Source organism: Phoca vitulina, unplaced genomic scaffold, assembly GCF_004348235.1.
Source record: "Phoca vitulina isolate PV1807 unplaced genomic scaffold, GSC_HSeal_1.0 scaffold4, whole genome shotgun sequence".
In the NCBI taxonomy this organism is placed as follows: Eukaryota; Metazoa; Chordata; class Mammalia; order Carnivora; family Phocidae; genus Phoca; species Phoca vitulina.
In genome coordinates, this window is record NW_022589707.1 from 11753528 (window position 1) to 11771002 (window position 17475).

Genomic DNA, 17475 nt, shown 5'->3' on the forward strand with positions numbered 1-17475 from the left:
GGTTGTTGAAAAGAAACCAAAATTGTCTTCAAAGCTCTTTCCAGCAACTTTTGGGTGTCTTGGAAAGTAATGTCTTCTTGGCTGACAGGGCTGATCAATTTATTATTTAGCACCTCCTAATTTGAAACACTTAAAGCTACAATATTAAAGTTAACTTTTCTTCGGTGGGTTTCTGCCTTTTCACTCTAGAAGTTTCATTATTGAAACTTGGTTTGATAGTCTTATTTTCTGAAGACCTGATGCCATCCAGGGGTTCTGGACCAAGCTCATTAGGGATTCCTAACCTTAAGAGAAGCTGGCTTTTGAGGAAGGCTTGCTCAACCACACTCAGTGGTACAGACAAAACTCGCACCTAGGGTGGGATGCCAAGATAGCCCTAAGAGCCTACATACAAGCTGTGTAAACTCCAGTCTCCAGGAGGTGTTCTGCAACAAGACTGCAAGCCATTTCTCTGATATGCACCTTTCCAAAAGCAAAGTGCGCTGCTCAACTGTACCTGTAGTCAGTATGATTCCTACAGATGATAAGACATTGGTCCAGTTCTCAAAGAGCGTGACTCTGGCTTGGACAACAGACAAATGTATCCTTCGGGGCTCCTTTAAAAAAAATAAAACCCGAACTCCTTCCCAGTCTACTTATTTATAGGATGTCTGGTACTTTTCGCTGAAGCATTCTGGTTTCAACGCGCCCCACTGCCTGGTGCGGTCTCCACCGCCGCCGCCAGGTGGGGCGTGGGCGAGCGAGCCGAGCGGCAAGAATCCGGGCCCTCGGGGACCTAGCGGAAGGCGCGTCCCCGCCGAGCCCCCCGGGCTGCGGCGCCCCAGCCTCGGCGCGGGCCGGCCAATCAGAAGCCGCCTTCGCGTAGCCGCGCGTTCGTCGGACCCGCCCTTCCTGCGGGCCTCACGCGCTATTTAAAGGCGTGCGCCGCAGCTGGCGCGGCGTGGTCCTCGGGAGCGGGTCGGCGGAGCTCAGCAGTCATGGCCAGCCACCTCGTGCTCTACACCGGCGCCAAGATGCCCATCATGGGGCTGGGCACCTGGAAGGTAAGTGCTCTCGGGAGCGCGCGCGGCCCACGGCTCGTCTCGGGCTCAGCGCGGCGTGGGGCTGTAGGGACCTACAGTGACCCAGAGCGGCCCCCCGGCCGGGGATGCCCGGTCTCCAAGGAGCTATAGTTGGGCTGGCCGGGCCCGGGCGGGACGGGGGAGGGGTGGGTCCCCACGGGGACCGGGGCACCGGGCGCTGGCCTGCCGTCCCGGGGGCTTGGGTGGGGGACTGCTGCTGTAGACGCTCGGCGGGTGGGATCCCCAGGCCGCACTTGGAATCCAATCCCGGGTGGAAAATCACGGAGGGGGGTTCCCCGCGCCCCGCCGCTCTGCCCAGGGGGCGGGAATCGGGAGGAGCCGGGGCGATGGGGCCGAAATGGGGGGCCGTCGCGCGCCGGCGAATCGCGTCTGAACCGCACCTGTCGCACCTGCGCCTTTGTTTCTTTTCTAAATAGTTTATTCTTAATGGTTTCCGTTTTTACTCTCTCAGGAATAAGCACTCCGCTTAAGCCCGGAGACTGCAGGTAATTAAATTAGCTGCCACGAGTTTGCCCAGGATGCATCTATCTCCGTGTCCCCAAACACGCGACGCCGACCCCTTGTAGCCGAGCTTGTCTCTCGGGGTTGCGGGTGGGGGCGGTTGTCGTATGCGGGGCAGACCTTCGCAGAGAATCTGGGCACCTGTGGTTACCGCCCAGAGAAAACTCTTAGCTGTTGCCAGCTGTTGCAATTGAAGATTAGTAAATATAAGAAATAAGAAAAGGGTCAAAGAGTTGATTTACACAAAGTTTCTTGGCCAAAGTAATCAGAGTATGTGTAATTTGTGTTTCCTTCAAGAAGTCCAGTGAGGGCTCTAAGGGTGTAATTGAATTATGACCGTGATACAGAGTTATAAATTTCAGCTGTTGAGGGTTATTCTCTTGGAATGGATGTGAAAAGACACTTTCTTGGCAATAGTAAGTTATTACAGTTTGTATAATGATGCAGGCACGCAGAGACATACGCATATAACTGGAACAAAAGAGCCACAAAACACTACTAAGTGGGATGAATTCCAATATTTTTATTCTGTTTTGTGTTTTCAGAAATTATGTTCCTGACCTTGGTCCATTGTTTGAAAATTACTGCTCTAGGGTAAATAAGGAATAAAAGTTGTTAAAAGGATTTTTAGAATTTTTTTAAAATTTTTAAAATGTTTTATTTTTTAAATTACTTTTTTATTTCTTTTTTTTTTTTTTTTTTTTTTAAGATTTTATTTATTTATTTGAGAGAGAGAATGAGAGACAGAGAGCACGAGAGGGACGAGGGTCAGAGGGAGAAGCAGACCCCCCGCTGAGCAGGGAGCCCGATGCGGGACTCGATCCCGGGACTCCAGGATCATGACCTGAGCCGAAGGCAGTCGCTTAACCAACTGAGCCACCCAGGCACCCTACTTTTTTATTTCTTATTTTTAAAGATTTTATTTATATATTTGAGAGAGTGAAACCGAGAGAGATCACAGAGGGAGAGAGAGAAGCAGACTCGCTGCTGAGCAGTGAGTCGGATGTGGGGCTTGATCCCAGGACCCTGAGATCATGACCTGAGCTGAAGGCAGAAGCTTAACTGACTGGAGTCACCCAGGTGCCCCTGTTTTATTTTTTTAAAAAAGATTTATTTATTTAGAGAGTGAGAGTGCGAGCAGGGGGAGGGGCAGAGGGAGAGAATCCTCAAGCAGACTTCCCGTTGGGCTCAGAGCCTGATGTGGGGCTCAATTCCAGGACCTGAACTGAAATGAAGAGCCGGACACTTAACCAACTGAGCCACCCAGGGACCCGTATTTTTTATTTTTTAGAGAGTGAGCGTGCATGCAGGCACGATTGCGGGGGGGCAGAGGGAGAGAGGGGCTGGCATCTTAAAGCACAGAGCCTGATGTCATGACATGAAATCATGACCTGACCCCAAATCAAGAGTTGGGACACTTAACCAACTGAGCCACCCAGGCATCCCTTAAAGAGTGTTTGAAGTCCTGGGGCGCCTGGGTGGCTCAGTTGGTTAAGCGACTGCCTTCGGCCCAGGTCATGGTCCTGAGTCCTGGGATCGAGTCCCACATCAGGCTCCCTGCTCAGCAGGGAGTCTGCTTCTCCCTCTGACCCTCCTCCCTCTCATGCTCTCTGTCTCTCGTTCTCTCTCTCTCAAATAAATAAATAAAATCTTTAAAAAAAAAAAAAAAAAAAGAGTGTGTCAAGTCCTGCACCTGTGCATTTAATGCCCTGAAAAGCTGTATATTTATTTAACATTATAAAATCTATAGTTAGGTCATTCATTCTGGCAGAGTACGTTCTTTGAGGGCGAGGGTAGCATCTGTCTTGTTCACAAGTATTTCCCCCACGTCTTACAATGCCTGGTAAACAGTAGGTACCCAAAAAATATGTTAGATAGGTACTGAATTAATACAAAGAAGTAAGATAATTTTGGATGGTGGGGGAGGTGAGGAGATGAGGTTTGTACAGAATCGTGTTGAGGTGTGAGAAGGGAGGTAACTGAAATAAATAGCACAAGTATAGGCTTAGAATGGATTCCTTCTTTTTTTTTTTCTTAAGGATAGCAGATAGTCCCCTTTCCCCCATATGTGTGTACATATTTCTTCACAGATGCTGGACAAAAGAAGGGGTGACCTGAGAAGCGTTTGCTTATCTTTGTGAGAAGTGGGGGAGGCTCTGAAGCGGGTACAGTTCCTTGTTCTCCTGGATCTTTCCTATCATGGCATCTGTGTTGTACCATCCAGACCCTTCGCGGGGCTCTAGTGGTCTCTGATCTGCTTTTTGCATCAAAGGTCGTCAAATCTGCCCTTCTGTCCTTGGAGGTGAGGCTTTCAGGCAGATGGGAGAGCATCTCTGCCTCAGACCCCGTGTGCCATAGCGAGTGTTTCTCCCCGGCAAGCTTGCCTTCCCCATTAGACAGGAAGTAAACCCACCAACCTTGTTTTGCCAGGAATCCGTTAAAATAGATTTCTTTTGATGCCCTCTTGCAGTCCTGTTGCTAGTAAATGTTCTGACCTAGCGGAAAAATTGTTGGTAGTTTGGTTATTATAACACACCCACATGCTCCAAACTGAGGAGGGGGGTACAACTGTGTTTCTTAACCTCTTTTCCATTATCTCCACCCCTGCCCCATGCAGGAATCTTTGAGACATTCTTCCCTAATTGCCCCCCACATACAATTTTAACATCAGAGATAGACTGTATCTGTTTATGTCCTGTGGCCCTTCAGAGGGCCACAAACCTTTGTGTAAGCTAAGATTTATTTTTTGCCCCCACTGAACCAGTTTTTGTCTCTTTGGGGGTGATATCTCCCCCTTTAAGAACACATGAGGTAGAGAAAATGCTGAGAAAGACTTTCTGTCACGTGCCGAAAGTGGGACAAGCTTGTATTGGCCCCAAGATCCTGGGTTGGGGGAGGGGGGAAGAGGTGCTGGCTTTGGAGCTGAGACCATAACTTGGTTTTACCGTTCACCTGCCTCATCTCCCTGCGGGCCTCAACCTGGCCCTCTTCAAGATCAAAGATAGTTAAGTAAGTCTTCCCCAAGCAGGGCCAGCCCTGGTCCAGTCCCATCTCAACCAAGTGGAGATATCAGTGTCTTAGAATTCAGCAGAGATTGATTCAGGTTGGGTGGGAGGAAGCTAATTTCAGTTTTATTAGTTGGTTTGTGTTTGTTGCCAAGCCTGATTATGAGCTTTGATGCCAAAGAGGAGCCAGATTGACTGTTTTCATGTGATAAGGCAAGTGAAAAGGGTGGTCAATCCCTTATCATTTGTACAGAACTGCAAAATGATGTGGACGTACTACTGATCATGAGCCCAGTGAGGTTGGCTTATCTGCACCAAACATTGAAAAGCACACTTTGTATTGACCGTAGATTGGACACGAGAGGTAGCATGTTGTTTTTACTCTCTGGATTCTCCCCCATGCTTGGTCTGTTGGAATCTTAGGAGTACGGCAGATTTTAAGCCTTGTTTATACAAACCACCGGGTCCCCAGTCTCCCATTTGTGCAGAGTGGAGCATTGTGTGCCCTACAGAGTGAGGAAGCCAGCTTGCTCAGATTTACCCGAAGTTGATTGAGATTGTATTGTCAATTGGCTAAATTAGAACTGGGATTAAACCCTTTTGGTCACCAAAATACCCATGTTCAGTATCAGAATACCTAAACTTTTCATTATCATAATACTGAATTGGACACCAGATATTTTATTTGTGATTAGGAATTAGGACAAATCAAGGCTGGGCCTCTTGCCTAATCCCCATTTCTTTGTATGCTCTTCTGGCGTAGAAATGGGCTGGTAAACTATAAGCCACAGACTGTTTTTGTAAATAAAGTTTTATTAGAACACACCTCCTGTGTACGTGTTATTTATGACTGCTTTTGTGCTGCAGCTGCAGAGCGGGGCACCTGCATCGACCGTCAGGCCCACAAAGCCTAAGATATTTTCTGTCTGGAATCTTATAGAAGAAGTTTGCCGACTCCTCTTCCAGAAGATTCTAAGTGAATGGAATACATTTTGAGAAGTAACAAATGCCTGTTACACTTGCATCTGGTTGAAATGACTTACACTTAAAACGAACACTTAAAATAGAAAATTATATTGTAAGACCACTAGTATTTAAACAAACCTAATAAAAAATGAGTTTCTCTTAGACGCAGGTTGAGTTTCTCTAAAGAAAAGCTGGTTTAATCGGAAGAAGTTAAATAATGTTTGTGGGGACGGCTTTTCTGTGATCATGGTATTTTTAAAGGCTTTAGAGGTTGATGGCCCTGTTTCTTTATTAAGTCTAAGTTAACATAAAAAGTTAGGTTTCCTATTCCTTACCCTAGGATTATCATTGGCACACTGTTCTCATACATCTTACCTAGGATTTTCCCCCAAAGTTAAGTTTCCTTCATTCCCATCCCTCCTTTCATTGCAAAAGTAATACCTGCTAACTAGAGAAAATTTTTAAAAAATACATCAGAAAGAACATAATCCCCTCTTTCAGAAATCCCCATGGTTAATATTGCAAGGGATTCAGTCTCTGAAATACTTTTTTTTTTTTTACACCATTGATGCCATTTTATAACCTTTCTGGTTGAGCCTTGCAGAGGGAATAGAGGGAGGGTTATTATTTTAAAGTAACAGGTAAGAGCTACATGCAAAGGGGAAGATGATTAGGTTTTTACAAGTTGTGTGTGTGTGTGTAAAGGGCGAGGCACTAATAGGATCTGAGTTGGTATTAGCTGGCTTCAAATGTTACAAAGCGAGGAGATAGGCCTATCTTGTGGAGATGGTGGGGGGCCCCCGGGGCCGAGAATTCTCTGCCATCTGTTGATGCCATCAGCTCAGACCATTGTCAGGTTGCTGCCTGAGCTAGTGCTCTGGACCTCTAAGGTTCAAGAGAGTTGGGCATCCGTGGGTTTGCCGAAGTCACAGGGCAGATTATTGGCAGAATCGAGTTAAAACATGATTTAAGTCTGTGGGATTTGTACAATTTGGTCATCTGTAATTTGAATGTTTCCTATAACGATTTTCTGCACATTTGCTGTGAGATGTATGGAAATACGCTTTCATGATTTATTTTCTTTTCAAAGTTTCAGTTTGGACCACTCCTCCTGTTTGCATTTGTAAATGTGGCATGAAATGGAGAGATGGTATAATCGCATACTAGCATTGCCAAGTTTATTGTGTGATTTTTCACCGTATCTTAAATTGGCTGATTCGTTAGTGGTAAGAGAAGTTCATTTAGTCTCTTTCTCTGAAGGGTTAGGTTGAGATGATGAATAGTGAATGTAGTTTGTGGACTCTGGTACATTTTCATTCCAGAGAATGATTTTTTCAAGCCCAGGAGACTTAATCCTTTCACTGACCAGTGTCTCGTGCCTCTTAGGATCCACACAGGAGGACAGACCTCTAGGCAGAGCATGGCTCTAAGGTCCTTCTGCCAATGTTTGAGTCCTGACATCTTTGACCGACTGTGATCATGGGCCTGTTGCGTCACCTCTCTGTGCCTTTCTTTCCCTAGCTATAGAGATAACTGTATCTGCCAGGGTTGTGGTAAAGATTCAGTGTATTAATGTACTTAAAACTGGTAAAAATGGGTCCATATTTTCAGTTTGAGCCAGTGTGTGCTAAATACCCCACTGGTCAGTTTCCATTCAGTGACGTGATCTGCCCTGGCGCAAGCTTTCTGGGAACCAGGATGCCTGTTCCAGAGTCAGCCCAGGGGACAGCCATCAGTCCCGCGGCAGAGCATGTGGCCCCGTGTGGCCTCCCTGTGGCTGCAAAAGGTGTCCCCAAAAAGGGGAGGCTGGGGGCGCCTGGGTGGCTCAGTCGTTGGGCCTCTGCCTTTGGCTCAGGTCATGATCCCAGGGTCCTGGGATCAAGCCCCGCATCAGGCTCCCTGCTCCGCGGGAAGCCTGCTTCTCCCACTCCCCCTGCTTGTGTTCCCTCTCTTGCTGTGTCTCTCTGTCAAATAAATAAATAAAATCTTTAAAAAAAAAAAAAAAAAGAGGCTGGCACACAGCCCCCATTCTTGGGAGTCTTGTCACTGATTGCTACAATTTCTGCAGACTGAATTTATAAAATGCCCAACAGTCCTTGCTTCTGTTTTCCTTTACCTTTAGAAAGCAGCGTGGCCCACTTCCCAGTGCCTGTGTCCCTGGCTCATCTCTTGGTCATTTCTGCCCTTGGCTTTTCTCTGAAAACATAACGTGAACCTTTTTTCAGTTTTGTGCCACTCTTTCGGCAACCTTGATTATCCTCGTTTACACTTTTCTGGCTCCAAGTAGCTGAATAATTCTGTTGGGCAGAATAAAAAGTACGTTTGAGGTGGGGACTCCTGGGCCCACAGGATGCCCTCGGGTGTACCAGAGTCAAGGCTGTACGTGATGTCGCTCCGAGCAGTCTCTCTTGGCCCTCCTGTCTCTCAGCCCCACTCTCTTCCAGCAGCCCCTGGCTCCATTCCCCCAGGTCGGCGACCCCAGCAGGACGGGAGCCTGTCCTGGTAGTAGTTGCAGAGACCGAGTCCCGCGGGCCAGGTTTGGGTCATGCCTCTGCCTTTGCCCTAGTGGCTGTGCCCGATGCGCTGTGTGGCCATGCCGGGCCTGGGGAGTACGCCCGCCCCTCTGTCCGGGCCTGGCCGTCTCTCGGCCTGCTCCCTTGGATCTCCAGTGGTGGGGAAGGCTGTACCTGTCGCTTCTTTGTTCCTCCAGGGAAAAAAAAAGATAATCAGGTCATCTGGAGGTGTACCCTCTCTTAGACCTGAGGTTAGCATCCCGCCCTCTGCTCCCTCCTTGGGGGTGAGCAAGCCCAGTGTACGAACAGGCTCTGGGCATCCCCTTGTTCCCACTGGTTCACAATCTCCCCCCCCTGCCCTGGGCCTGTTCACAACAGCTGATGTCAAAACAGCAAATGTCTGCAGCTGCTCATAGCCCTGGGGATTTTCCTTTTCATTCTCTTCTCCCCCAGCTCTCTGGAGGAATGCACTATATTCATGTCACAGTCTGTTGCACATGTGTGTATTTTTCACCTCTCTGGTCTGAGTAGGATCAGTGAGGCGATGGAGTAAATGTCCATGAGGTCAGTCTGGGTGCTGGCGAAGCTCGAAGGCCTGGAGGAGCCGCCTCTTCCCTGACAGCTAGGCTCTGCCCTGTCCTGGGCACAGAGGTGGTCAGATGGCTGTTCAGTCTCCTTGCAGCTCTGCCCACACATTAGTGATGCCCATTTCCCCTCTCCTTCCAACTCCTTTCTGTCTGCTGGTATCTCAGAGGGGCCGTCTGCCACCTCTGCCTCTTAGAGCAGGTTCTTACGTGGTCACAAAGAAAGCACCAGCCTTTGAATCTGTATCAGTAATGTCCTTGACTTTACGATGATCTCCTAGAACTGCTGAAAAATGAATGATTGCCAATGTCAGAATCCACACCGAAAAGAAGAGAAAGTAAAGCATGGGCGTTTAGTGACAGCTCAGAAACCAAACGGGCATTGGGTAAATATTTACAGCAGTTATTAAAATATTCTGAGCTATTTGAAGGACATGGTGTCTCTTACTGTCTTGGGAACCTAAAAGATTCAGATAGGGTGGTTTTTTTATGTGGTGGTTTGTAAATCAACATGTAAAGAAGCAAGGGAGACCGCTCTGGCACATCTTTTTAGGGTGGGCTAGGCTGCCGTTAAGTGGTTGTCAGAGTATGCTAATGTGAAGCCATGCTGCATTTCACCTGGGCTCCACGCCCCCATCTGAGAGCAGATGGTTTGGGAAGCCGCTGGCCATCTGCAGCCGTCGGAGAGGGGCAGGAGCTTCAGCGAGGAGCGGGGGGCTCACACTGCCCTTCTTTCTTCCTGGGTTGCTTCGTTGTTGATTTTAACTCCATGCCTTCCGGTCTTTTCCTTTCAGTCCCCTCCAGGCAAAGTGACCGAGGCTGTGAAGATGGCGATTGACCTTGGGTACCGCCACATCGATTGTGCTCACGTGTACCAGAACGAGAACGAGGTGGGGTTGGCCATCCAGGAGAAGCTCAAGGAGCAGGTGGTGAAGCGTGAGGACCTGTTCATCGTGAGCAAGGTGCTGCTCGGCAGGGGGGCCCAGGCGATTGGCTCCTTCATGTTCGTACGATGGCAGAGCCGGCTTGGGAGCCGAGGCCGTTCTGCCAGGGAAGCGGGTTGACTGCAGGCCACAGCGGGCTCCGAAGCTCGCCTGTCCCCTGTGTGTTAGATGGTCATGTGGTGTAGAGCCATTGGTTAGAGCCCCTTGTGGATGAGGCTTAGGTTGTGGGTTGGCGCTCCCTTTCCAGGGAGTTACCTTTGAGGACAGAACTTGGTTTCCATCTGGAGACTGGATCTCCGCTGCTGGCCACGGTCTTTCACCTGGAGGCTTTGGGTGCCCAAAGGGACACTGGGTGGGAGGGTGAGGCTGGCTCCACAGAGACCAAGCCTTGTAGGAAAATGGCCTTGAGAGCTCATGTTTAGGGCCTGTGCCTTCCCGACCTGTCCATTCTACATTATGCCTTCAGTTTGGTCCCTCTGCCGGATTTCCCTGACCTGATTATCCTGCCTGCCTTTGGAAAGTTGGGGTCCACGGTGTGCAATGGAAACTCCCTCACCACCATTGACAGTGCCACAGGGAGAGGGGTGGGTTTTGTCGTCGAGCTGTCTGGCTCCCGGCTGGGGACACCACCTCCTGCACGCGGGCTAGGACGTGCTCTCTCCCTGCTTCAGCTCTGGTGCACGTTCCACGAGAAGAGCATGGTGAAGGGAGCCTGCCAGAAGACGCTCAGTGATCTGAAGCTGGACTACCTGGACCTCTACCTTATTCACTGGCCAACCGGCTTCAAGGTAGGCGACACAGGGCTCAGGCCAGGCCCCGCCCCTCCGTGTAGCCTGGGTGTGCCAGGCCCTCCTGCATTGTGTGGGTAGAGGTGGGCACACGCTGCGTGTGTGTCCTTACTGGCCCAGGCCCCATCCCTGAGGTAGCTGCCAGTGTTGTCACCTGGGAGCTGTTAGAAATCAGCCTCCGGCCCCCCAGGCTACTGAATCTGAGCCGTAGGCGACTCGGTTGCACGTTACAGAATTTGAGGAGCGCCATGCTTTGTCATTTGCTGCTTGTGGTACCGTTTCAAACTGTGACTGCGAACGTGGCTCAGGTGACATTCTGCACGTGGCCGGAAGACCTCATTGGCTGTCACCCTCTGCCTCCATGTGTGGGGGTGTAGTCCTGCCTTCTGCACACAGGCCCCATCCTGTGGAAGCCTGATCAGTATTCCCTGGCAGCCTGAGTCTCTGCACTAAACAAACTCGGGTTATTACCTCCTTTGCCTTCTTCCTAGCCACAGGGTCCGTTTTCTGCTTTGTCCGCTGGATTGAAGGCATGTGGCTTTTATCCTCTAGCCCTGTTGTATTGTGCTGGTTCCATCGGGCAGTCAGCTGCAACCATTTGAAAGGAGAAGTGTCTGGGGGCTTCAGGACTTGTCTGCCTATTTCTTTTTCCCACAGGCCTGTGCGTTTGCCCTTGATTATCTTCTGAAAACTTGGTCAGCTATGGAAGTTAAGAGTAATTTTTTTTTTTAGAACTTTGTGTTTAAGGATGCAGGTCTGTGAAGGGCTGTCATTGATTGTTTGCTCTTGTAACAACAGCATGGGAAGGAATATTTCCCACTGGATGGGGAAGGCAATGTGATTCCCAGCGACACCAATTTTGTGGACACGTGGGAGGTAAGGCAGTCCTTGACCCGGTCTTCTCCCTCCTTGCTGTTTTCCCTTTCTCCTGTGAGTGATCTGCTCTGCCGTGTCTTTCCCTGCATTTTGGTGTTTGATCACCATTTTTGCTCTTCCTGTCTTATTAAAGCCAGCCTGGCTTTTGTCTTGGTGTCTCTTGGCTTCTCAAAGGTCTAATTTGCTGGCACCGATTAGTAAGGGCAGGACCTGTTGAACTGACTGGAGCCAGAGATGCTTTTCTCGTCCTTGTCCTCTGGGACACATGTCAGGAGCAAGCAGCCCCTCTTTTGTTGGTAGGCCATGGAAGAGCTGATGGATGAAGGGCTGGTGAAAGCTATTGGAGTCTCCAACTTCAACCATCTCCAAGTCGAGAAGATCTTAAACAAACCTGGCTTAAAGTATAAGCCGGCTGTTAACCAGGTAAACATCGGCGGGGGAGGGGTGTGCATGGGAGACTGTTTGGTTACTTTCTGAAGCTGGCAGTTACTTCTGATCCGCGTCCCCCGGGGAGCAGCCAGTAGGCAGGTCCCGATTCGGGATTGAGAATGATGGTGACCCATCTGGGAGCTGAGCTTGCAGGAGAGACGGGGTTGGAGCCTGGCTTGTGATGACTCAGGCTCTCCCGGATTATCGGCGTGCAGACGTTGAAATCCTCAGACTCATCACAGTTGATAAATGGCCAAAGCCAGAACAAACCCTTAGGGCCCGTGGCCACAGTACATCAATAACAACATTATTGTTGTTTGTGTTGAGGACACTAGCTGGGAAATGGAGACCGTTGTTACAGCTTATTGGGGAGCTCAGACGTTGGTTATACATCGTTTTCTGTCTGGGAAGGGGGGGCACTTCCTGTATGTCCCCACACCTGTGCCCACATGCCACCACCAGCCCCCCATTTGCATCTGCAGATCGAGTGCCACCCGTACCTCACTCAGGAGAAGTTAATCCAGTACTGCCAGTCCAAAGGCATCGTGGTGACTGCCTACAGCCCGCTCGGCTCTCCCGACAGGCCCTGGTGAGGTTCCCACTGGATCGTGTTCTCTTGTCCATCGGTGAAGGTTAGAAATGGCTAGAAAGAAATACTCAGCGTCAAGGAAAATGCTTCTGGCGCCAACTTGCAGACTTAACCCAGGAGCCTCTTGCTGGGTTTCCTGGTTGTCATTTCTAGTAGCAAGATGGCCGCTCTTTTTCTAGAGGGTTGGGAGTTTGTGCCCGAGCTTCAAATCAGGAGGACACTGGTGGGCTGCCCTCTAAGGTCGAGGGGAGTTAGAGCTGCCTTGAGTGGAAGTGATGATGGGTGCTCACACAGGCCATCTTTCTGTCTCCAGGGCCAAGCCTGAGGACCCTTCCCTGTTGGAGGATCCCAGGATCAAAGCTATCGCAGCCAAGCACAAGAAAACCACAGCGCAGGTATCGTCCTCTCCACGCGCCCGTGACTGTTCCCAGAAGTCCCTGCATTCTTAGTGGTCCCCTTTAGCGGGGAGGGAGAGGCGAGCAAGCCCAGCCAAGCCCTCCCTGGAAGTGCAGCTAGAGGTCCTGGAGCGGGTGGTAGACAGGTACACAGACTAGGAAGCCAGAAGATGGCCACATGGTGGGGATGGTGGTGCCCGCCCCCCCACCTTTACAAGCCGCCCTGAGGGGCCGTGTTTGCTGACGGAGGTGGGAAGCTCATCTGTGCTCGCAGGAGAGCACTCATCCTCAGCTGCCTGGGAAATGTTTTTCTTCTCCCAAGTGGTAGGATGGCTTCCTCCTCGTGCCCAGTACACCTGGGAGACGCGGAAGCACATGGCATGGCTGGGGGTGGGCCTGACCTCTCTGAGCCTCCCATTTTCTCGCCTGTGACGTTCTGGAATTTTCGTCTCTGGGGAATGAATGTATATAAGACTAAGTGACATAATAATGTAGATTATTGGTGTACGTACACCCTCGGCCCCTCTGTTCACAGATTCTGATCCGGTTCCCCATGCAGAGGAATTTGGTCGTGATCCCCAAGTCCATGACACCCGAACACATTGCTGAGAACTTTCAGGTAAGACCCTGGCTGGTTGGCCAGGGTTTTTTCAGCAGATTCGGAGACAGGGCCTGTCATCTCGTGCCTGGATTGTCATGTGTGGGACCCCACCGTCCTGTGCCCTCGCAGGGAGCAGGCTGTGTAGACAACTGTGCAGTGTTTGCACACTTGCCCACAGATGTAGCTGGCGAGTGTGCAGCAGTGTGCTTTCTGGACGTCATGGCATGGGGGCCTTCCTCGTCCCCAGGCGCGCCGCCCCTCCCACGCACCGGCGGCTGCTTTGGGCCCGCCTGCTGGCCTCCCTGATGGCTGAGTTCTTCCCCGGCAGGCATGGTGCCCCTCCCGACGGACCTTTCTTGTCCTCTCTGTCTAGCTGTTGTTTGGCTGCTTAGGCCCATCTCAGATACCTTCTTTGACTACATCCTTCAGCTGCCCGGCCGGACTTCATTCCTAATTCCTCTGGACCCTCTGAGTGCTTTGTATAGCGTCTCCCTACAGCGTGCGATCGCGTGTTCCATGTGTTGCGCTTGTTGAATTACCTCTTCCCTTCGCGTCGCTGTAAACTGAGGCGGAGACACTTGTGATCCATCATTTTCTTGACACTGCTGCTTGTCACAGAAATGCTCAGCACCTCTGGGGTTTTGACCGTCACTAAGTGGACTCAAAAGTACCGTTTTGCTCAGAGGCTCCGAAGGGAGGGACTGTCTTCCCGTTTTGTGTAGTATCCCGCCAGCACGTGGCGTTCTCCGGGGAGTCCTGCAGTTCCGTTTCTCTGACACTTGTCTTCCTCCTGCCTCCCCACGCGGGGCCACGCAGGGCAGCGGCTCCCCAGCGGCCCTGCACACAGCTGTGTGGGCGCTTCGTATTCTGGGCTTGGCCTTTATTTGAAGAAGAATAACTGGGTTTTTTGTTTTTGTTTTTTTTTCTTTTGAGGTCTTTGACTTTGAACTGAGCAGCGTGGATATGACCACCTTACTCAGCTACAACCGGAACTGGCGGGTGTGCGCCTTGGTGAGGTGAGTGCGTGCCGGGAGGGGGCCTGAGGCGGCGGCGCGAGGGAAGCCCCCGGAGGCCGGAGGCCGTAACGGCCGCGTCCTGTCAGCCCAGCGGGGCGCCCGCTGCCGCTCGTCGTCTTGCTTTCTCACCTGTGCGCAGTGGGAAACGCTTGAACCCGTGTCAGCTGACCTGACACAGCCCAGGGCAAAATGCCAAGAGATCGGTTCTAGATATCTTCTCCCTCGCCGGCGGCATTGTTGGTCTAACTTGCAGCAGCCACAGACTTCAGCATTAATTTTCCAATCTCAGTGGCTCGTCTGGTGGCTGCTGTGCCCCCTTCTGGAAGAATTCACACGTGACTCTTACACTGACTGAATCGGAGGGGTTCGGTGGGAAGACTGGGGCTTGGGGCTGGGGAAACCTCCCTGACCGACGGTCACCCAGGGCCCCTCGAGCTGCATATTCGCTGGCTTCTTGTATTCCCTGCGATTTGTAGTTTGGAATTTGAGGGAGATGACAAGGAAGGTTGGTTTTTGGTTTTTGTTGTTGTCGTCGTCGTCCCCCCCGCTTGTCCTACAGTACAGGAACTAAAGTTTAAAACTCATTCTCTGCTTTTTAAGAAGACTTCGTTTTACAGTGGGGACTGCGAGCTTCCTCTTTCACTATGCGTATGGGCTCTGTTTCGTCCCCATCTCCCGGTGGTGCGTCTCCTGAGCAAGGCTTGGACTTGCCCCGCGGTGGGGTAGGGTGCTAGCCTTCTCTCTCCTGCCCTACTCCCTCTGCAGTGCCGCCCCCACCCCCTGCCCCCCGCCGTGTCTGCCAAGAACTCTGCTGCGCTTCGGCCGGGAGCGCGCCTGTGAGCGTGTGGCCGTCCCAGATGGGCCCTCACACCGCTCACGGGGGGCCGCAGGCACCGCGCGCCAGGCCCTTTCCGATGCCCCTGTTTGTGTCTGTGGTGCTTAACTTTTAGGCATTAAAATCCTTTTTGGACCAAGTGGGTGAGGGAAAGAGAGGTGAATCCTTCGCCAGGTGACGTCTGTTCCCTGTGGGAGTCTCTGTATCGTTCATTCACGTCCCTTTGCCCTTCCCACTGCTGACACCGCGTATGGGCGCTCTCGGGGCTGACGGACCGCAGTGGTTTTCCAGCGGGTCCCTTTTCCCTTAGACTCCCTGCACTCTCCAGTGCCACTCCAGAAACAGCTGTCGGGTGATTCTGGGGGCTGTCGATGGTTAATGGGGATGGGCTGGGGCTGGAGTAGGGAGGGAAAGGCCGGGTCACCTAGGAAGCTTTCTCACTAGACCTACACCTACGCTGCCTCTTTTTGGCAATTACTGCTTTACTGAGCCTCTGTTGCTATGGGCAGGGCCTATTACTCAGGCTTGCAGGGAGGTGGAAAAAGGGGCAGACTGTGGGCCTGTTTTGAATGGCTCCGAATCTTTGACTGAGAGTTCCGGGCCCCGTGCTGGGTTCACCTTAGGCCTTTCACACTATGCCCAGCCAGTCTTTCCAGTGTGAGTGCCAAAACTTGTTCCAGCACGAGCCATTGGCCCTGTTCACACGCAGCCCCAGCCTCCTTCCTCCCCTCTGGCTCTGTCGCACGTGCAGACTCCTGACCTCTGTCTGGTCACCCTCTTACTGTTGCACCTATGGGATACTGTCTGGTGCGGCCAGTTAGACTGAGTGACCAGGAAGCAGGACCGGGTCTCGGCGCCCCGCCCACCTCAGGCACAGTGCTGGGCTCCCGGGGCGGGCGGGGTCCGTCACGCCTGTGCAGACTGATGAGAGCCTGAGGCAGAGAGGCCTGGAGGGGGGCGGCGGCCCCCAGGTGCAGACCCATGATCTGCAGTCTGGAAACTGACTCATCGCTCAGGCCTCTATTTCTGCTGATAACGAGACACTCACCATTGCTTTTCGTTATCTGTTACGGTTGAAATCTCTTCCGGAGAAGCTAATGTGTTCCTCTCTTCTCCCCCCGACAGCTGTGCTTCCCACAAGGACTATCCCTTCAATGCTGAGTTTTGAAGCTCTTGGTGCCTCTTCCCCTCCAGGTGACCTGCCGCTGTGTTCCCCGCGCCCCTTTCCCTGTGTGGAGTGCAGTGTGGTCTCTGCCCCTCAGTGGTGGGTCAGTGACTGCGGACGGGCCCATGAGGGCTTGGCCCGCTCGGTGTTGGGTGTGAAGGGCAGTATCAGTAGGTTAGAAGCTTCTTCCAGTTCTCTTTGCCCTTCTTCTTGTCCAGCTGGGGAAAGTAGGACCTTAGTACTCTTTCTGACTAAGTTGAGTCTACAAAGTTGAAATAGTGCCACTAACACTGGATGTTGGCTGCTGGGAACTGTAACCCTTTCATCCAGATTTCTTGCCTCAAATAAAAGTTGTTTTGTGACTTGTTGCTGTTCGTTTTATTTTGATTTATTGAAGCAATACACTGCTGTCTGTCTCAGCCTTCATCTCCTCTATACTTATAAAGCAGACACTCAGCTGGGCAACGAGAACGAGTACCTGACCTCTTTCCCGCTAGCTGGGGACCTGTCGTCCCAGTACTTCACCCATTTAGCTTTAGGGTGGTTGATCTCATCTGGGCACATTCGAGTCACCTGGGAAGCCTTCAAATCTAGTGCTGTCTGGACCTCACCGCTGGGGACCCATCTGATTGGCCCAGGGTGTCGCCAGGCCCCTCAGGTGTTCCTACTGTGCAGCCAAGGTTGAGAGCCACCGCTTCAGGGCTGGGAGGGGACAGGAATCCATTTGTCACTTCCCGAGTTTCTCTGTTGTCCCTGCTGCCCGGCACGCCCCAAGTCCTATGTTTACTAAGCAGCCCTGTTCACGGGGAACTGCTTTCGTGAAGCTCATGGTCTAGACGAGAGGGAAGAGAAGCCTCAGTGAACGGCATCTGAGTGAGCTGCGGCCGCCGTAACAAAATGCCGTCGCCCGAGTGCGAGAAACAGACGTTTATGTCTCTCAGTTCTGGAGGCCGGAAGTCGGATCAGGGGGCCAGCAGGGTCTTGTTCGGGTGAGAGCCTTCTTCCTGGGTTGTAGACTATCCCCTTCTCCCTGTATCTTCACATAACTGAGAAAAAGGAATGCTTTAAATAGGATCACACAAGTAAAGGTCTGCTTTTAACGTTTACGAATGCTGTTGCTTATTTTTATTAACATTTTCTTTCCCGGAGTTAAATTGACAAAGGGATGAGCTAGACGAGAGTCGAC

The 17475-nt window shown here is 51.4% G+C and overlaps 1 protein-coding gene across 1 annotated transcript; it reads left to right on the top strand.

Annotated features, from left to right (window-relative positions):
- The first annotated feature begins 874 nt into the window (after positions 1-874).
- Positions 875-16657, top strand: AKR1B1 (aldo-keto reductase family 1 member B). Its single transcript, XM_032401537.1, has 10 exons — positions 875-1043; positions 9446-9613; positions 10267-10383; positions 11182-11259; positions 11560-11682; positions 12171-12277; positions 12591-12672; positions 13208-13291; positions 14207-14289; positions 16250-16657. Exons 1-10 carry the CDS (start codon positions 978-980, stop codon positions 16290-16292), a joined length of 951 nt encoding a protein of 316 aa, XP_032257428.1. The 5' UTR covers positions 875-977; the 3' UTR covers positions 16293-16657.
- Positions 16658-17475: the final 818 nt, after the last annotated feature.

Bases quoted from the DNA above. Each gene is read 5' to 3' on its own strand.
- AKR1B1 (XM_032401537.1), top strand. From the start codon at position 978: ATGGCCAGCCACCTCGTGCTCTACACCGGCGCCAAGATGCCCATCATG. The intron at 9,614-10,266 runs GTGCTGCTCGGC...TCCCTGCTTCAG, and splicing joins ACCTGTTCATCGTGAGCAAG to CTCTGGTGCACGTTCCACGA. The intron at 11,683-12,170 runs GTAAACATCGGC...TTGCATCTGCAG, and splicing joins ATAAGCCGGCTGTTAACCAG to ATCGAGTGCCACCCGTACCT.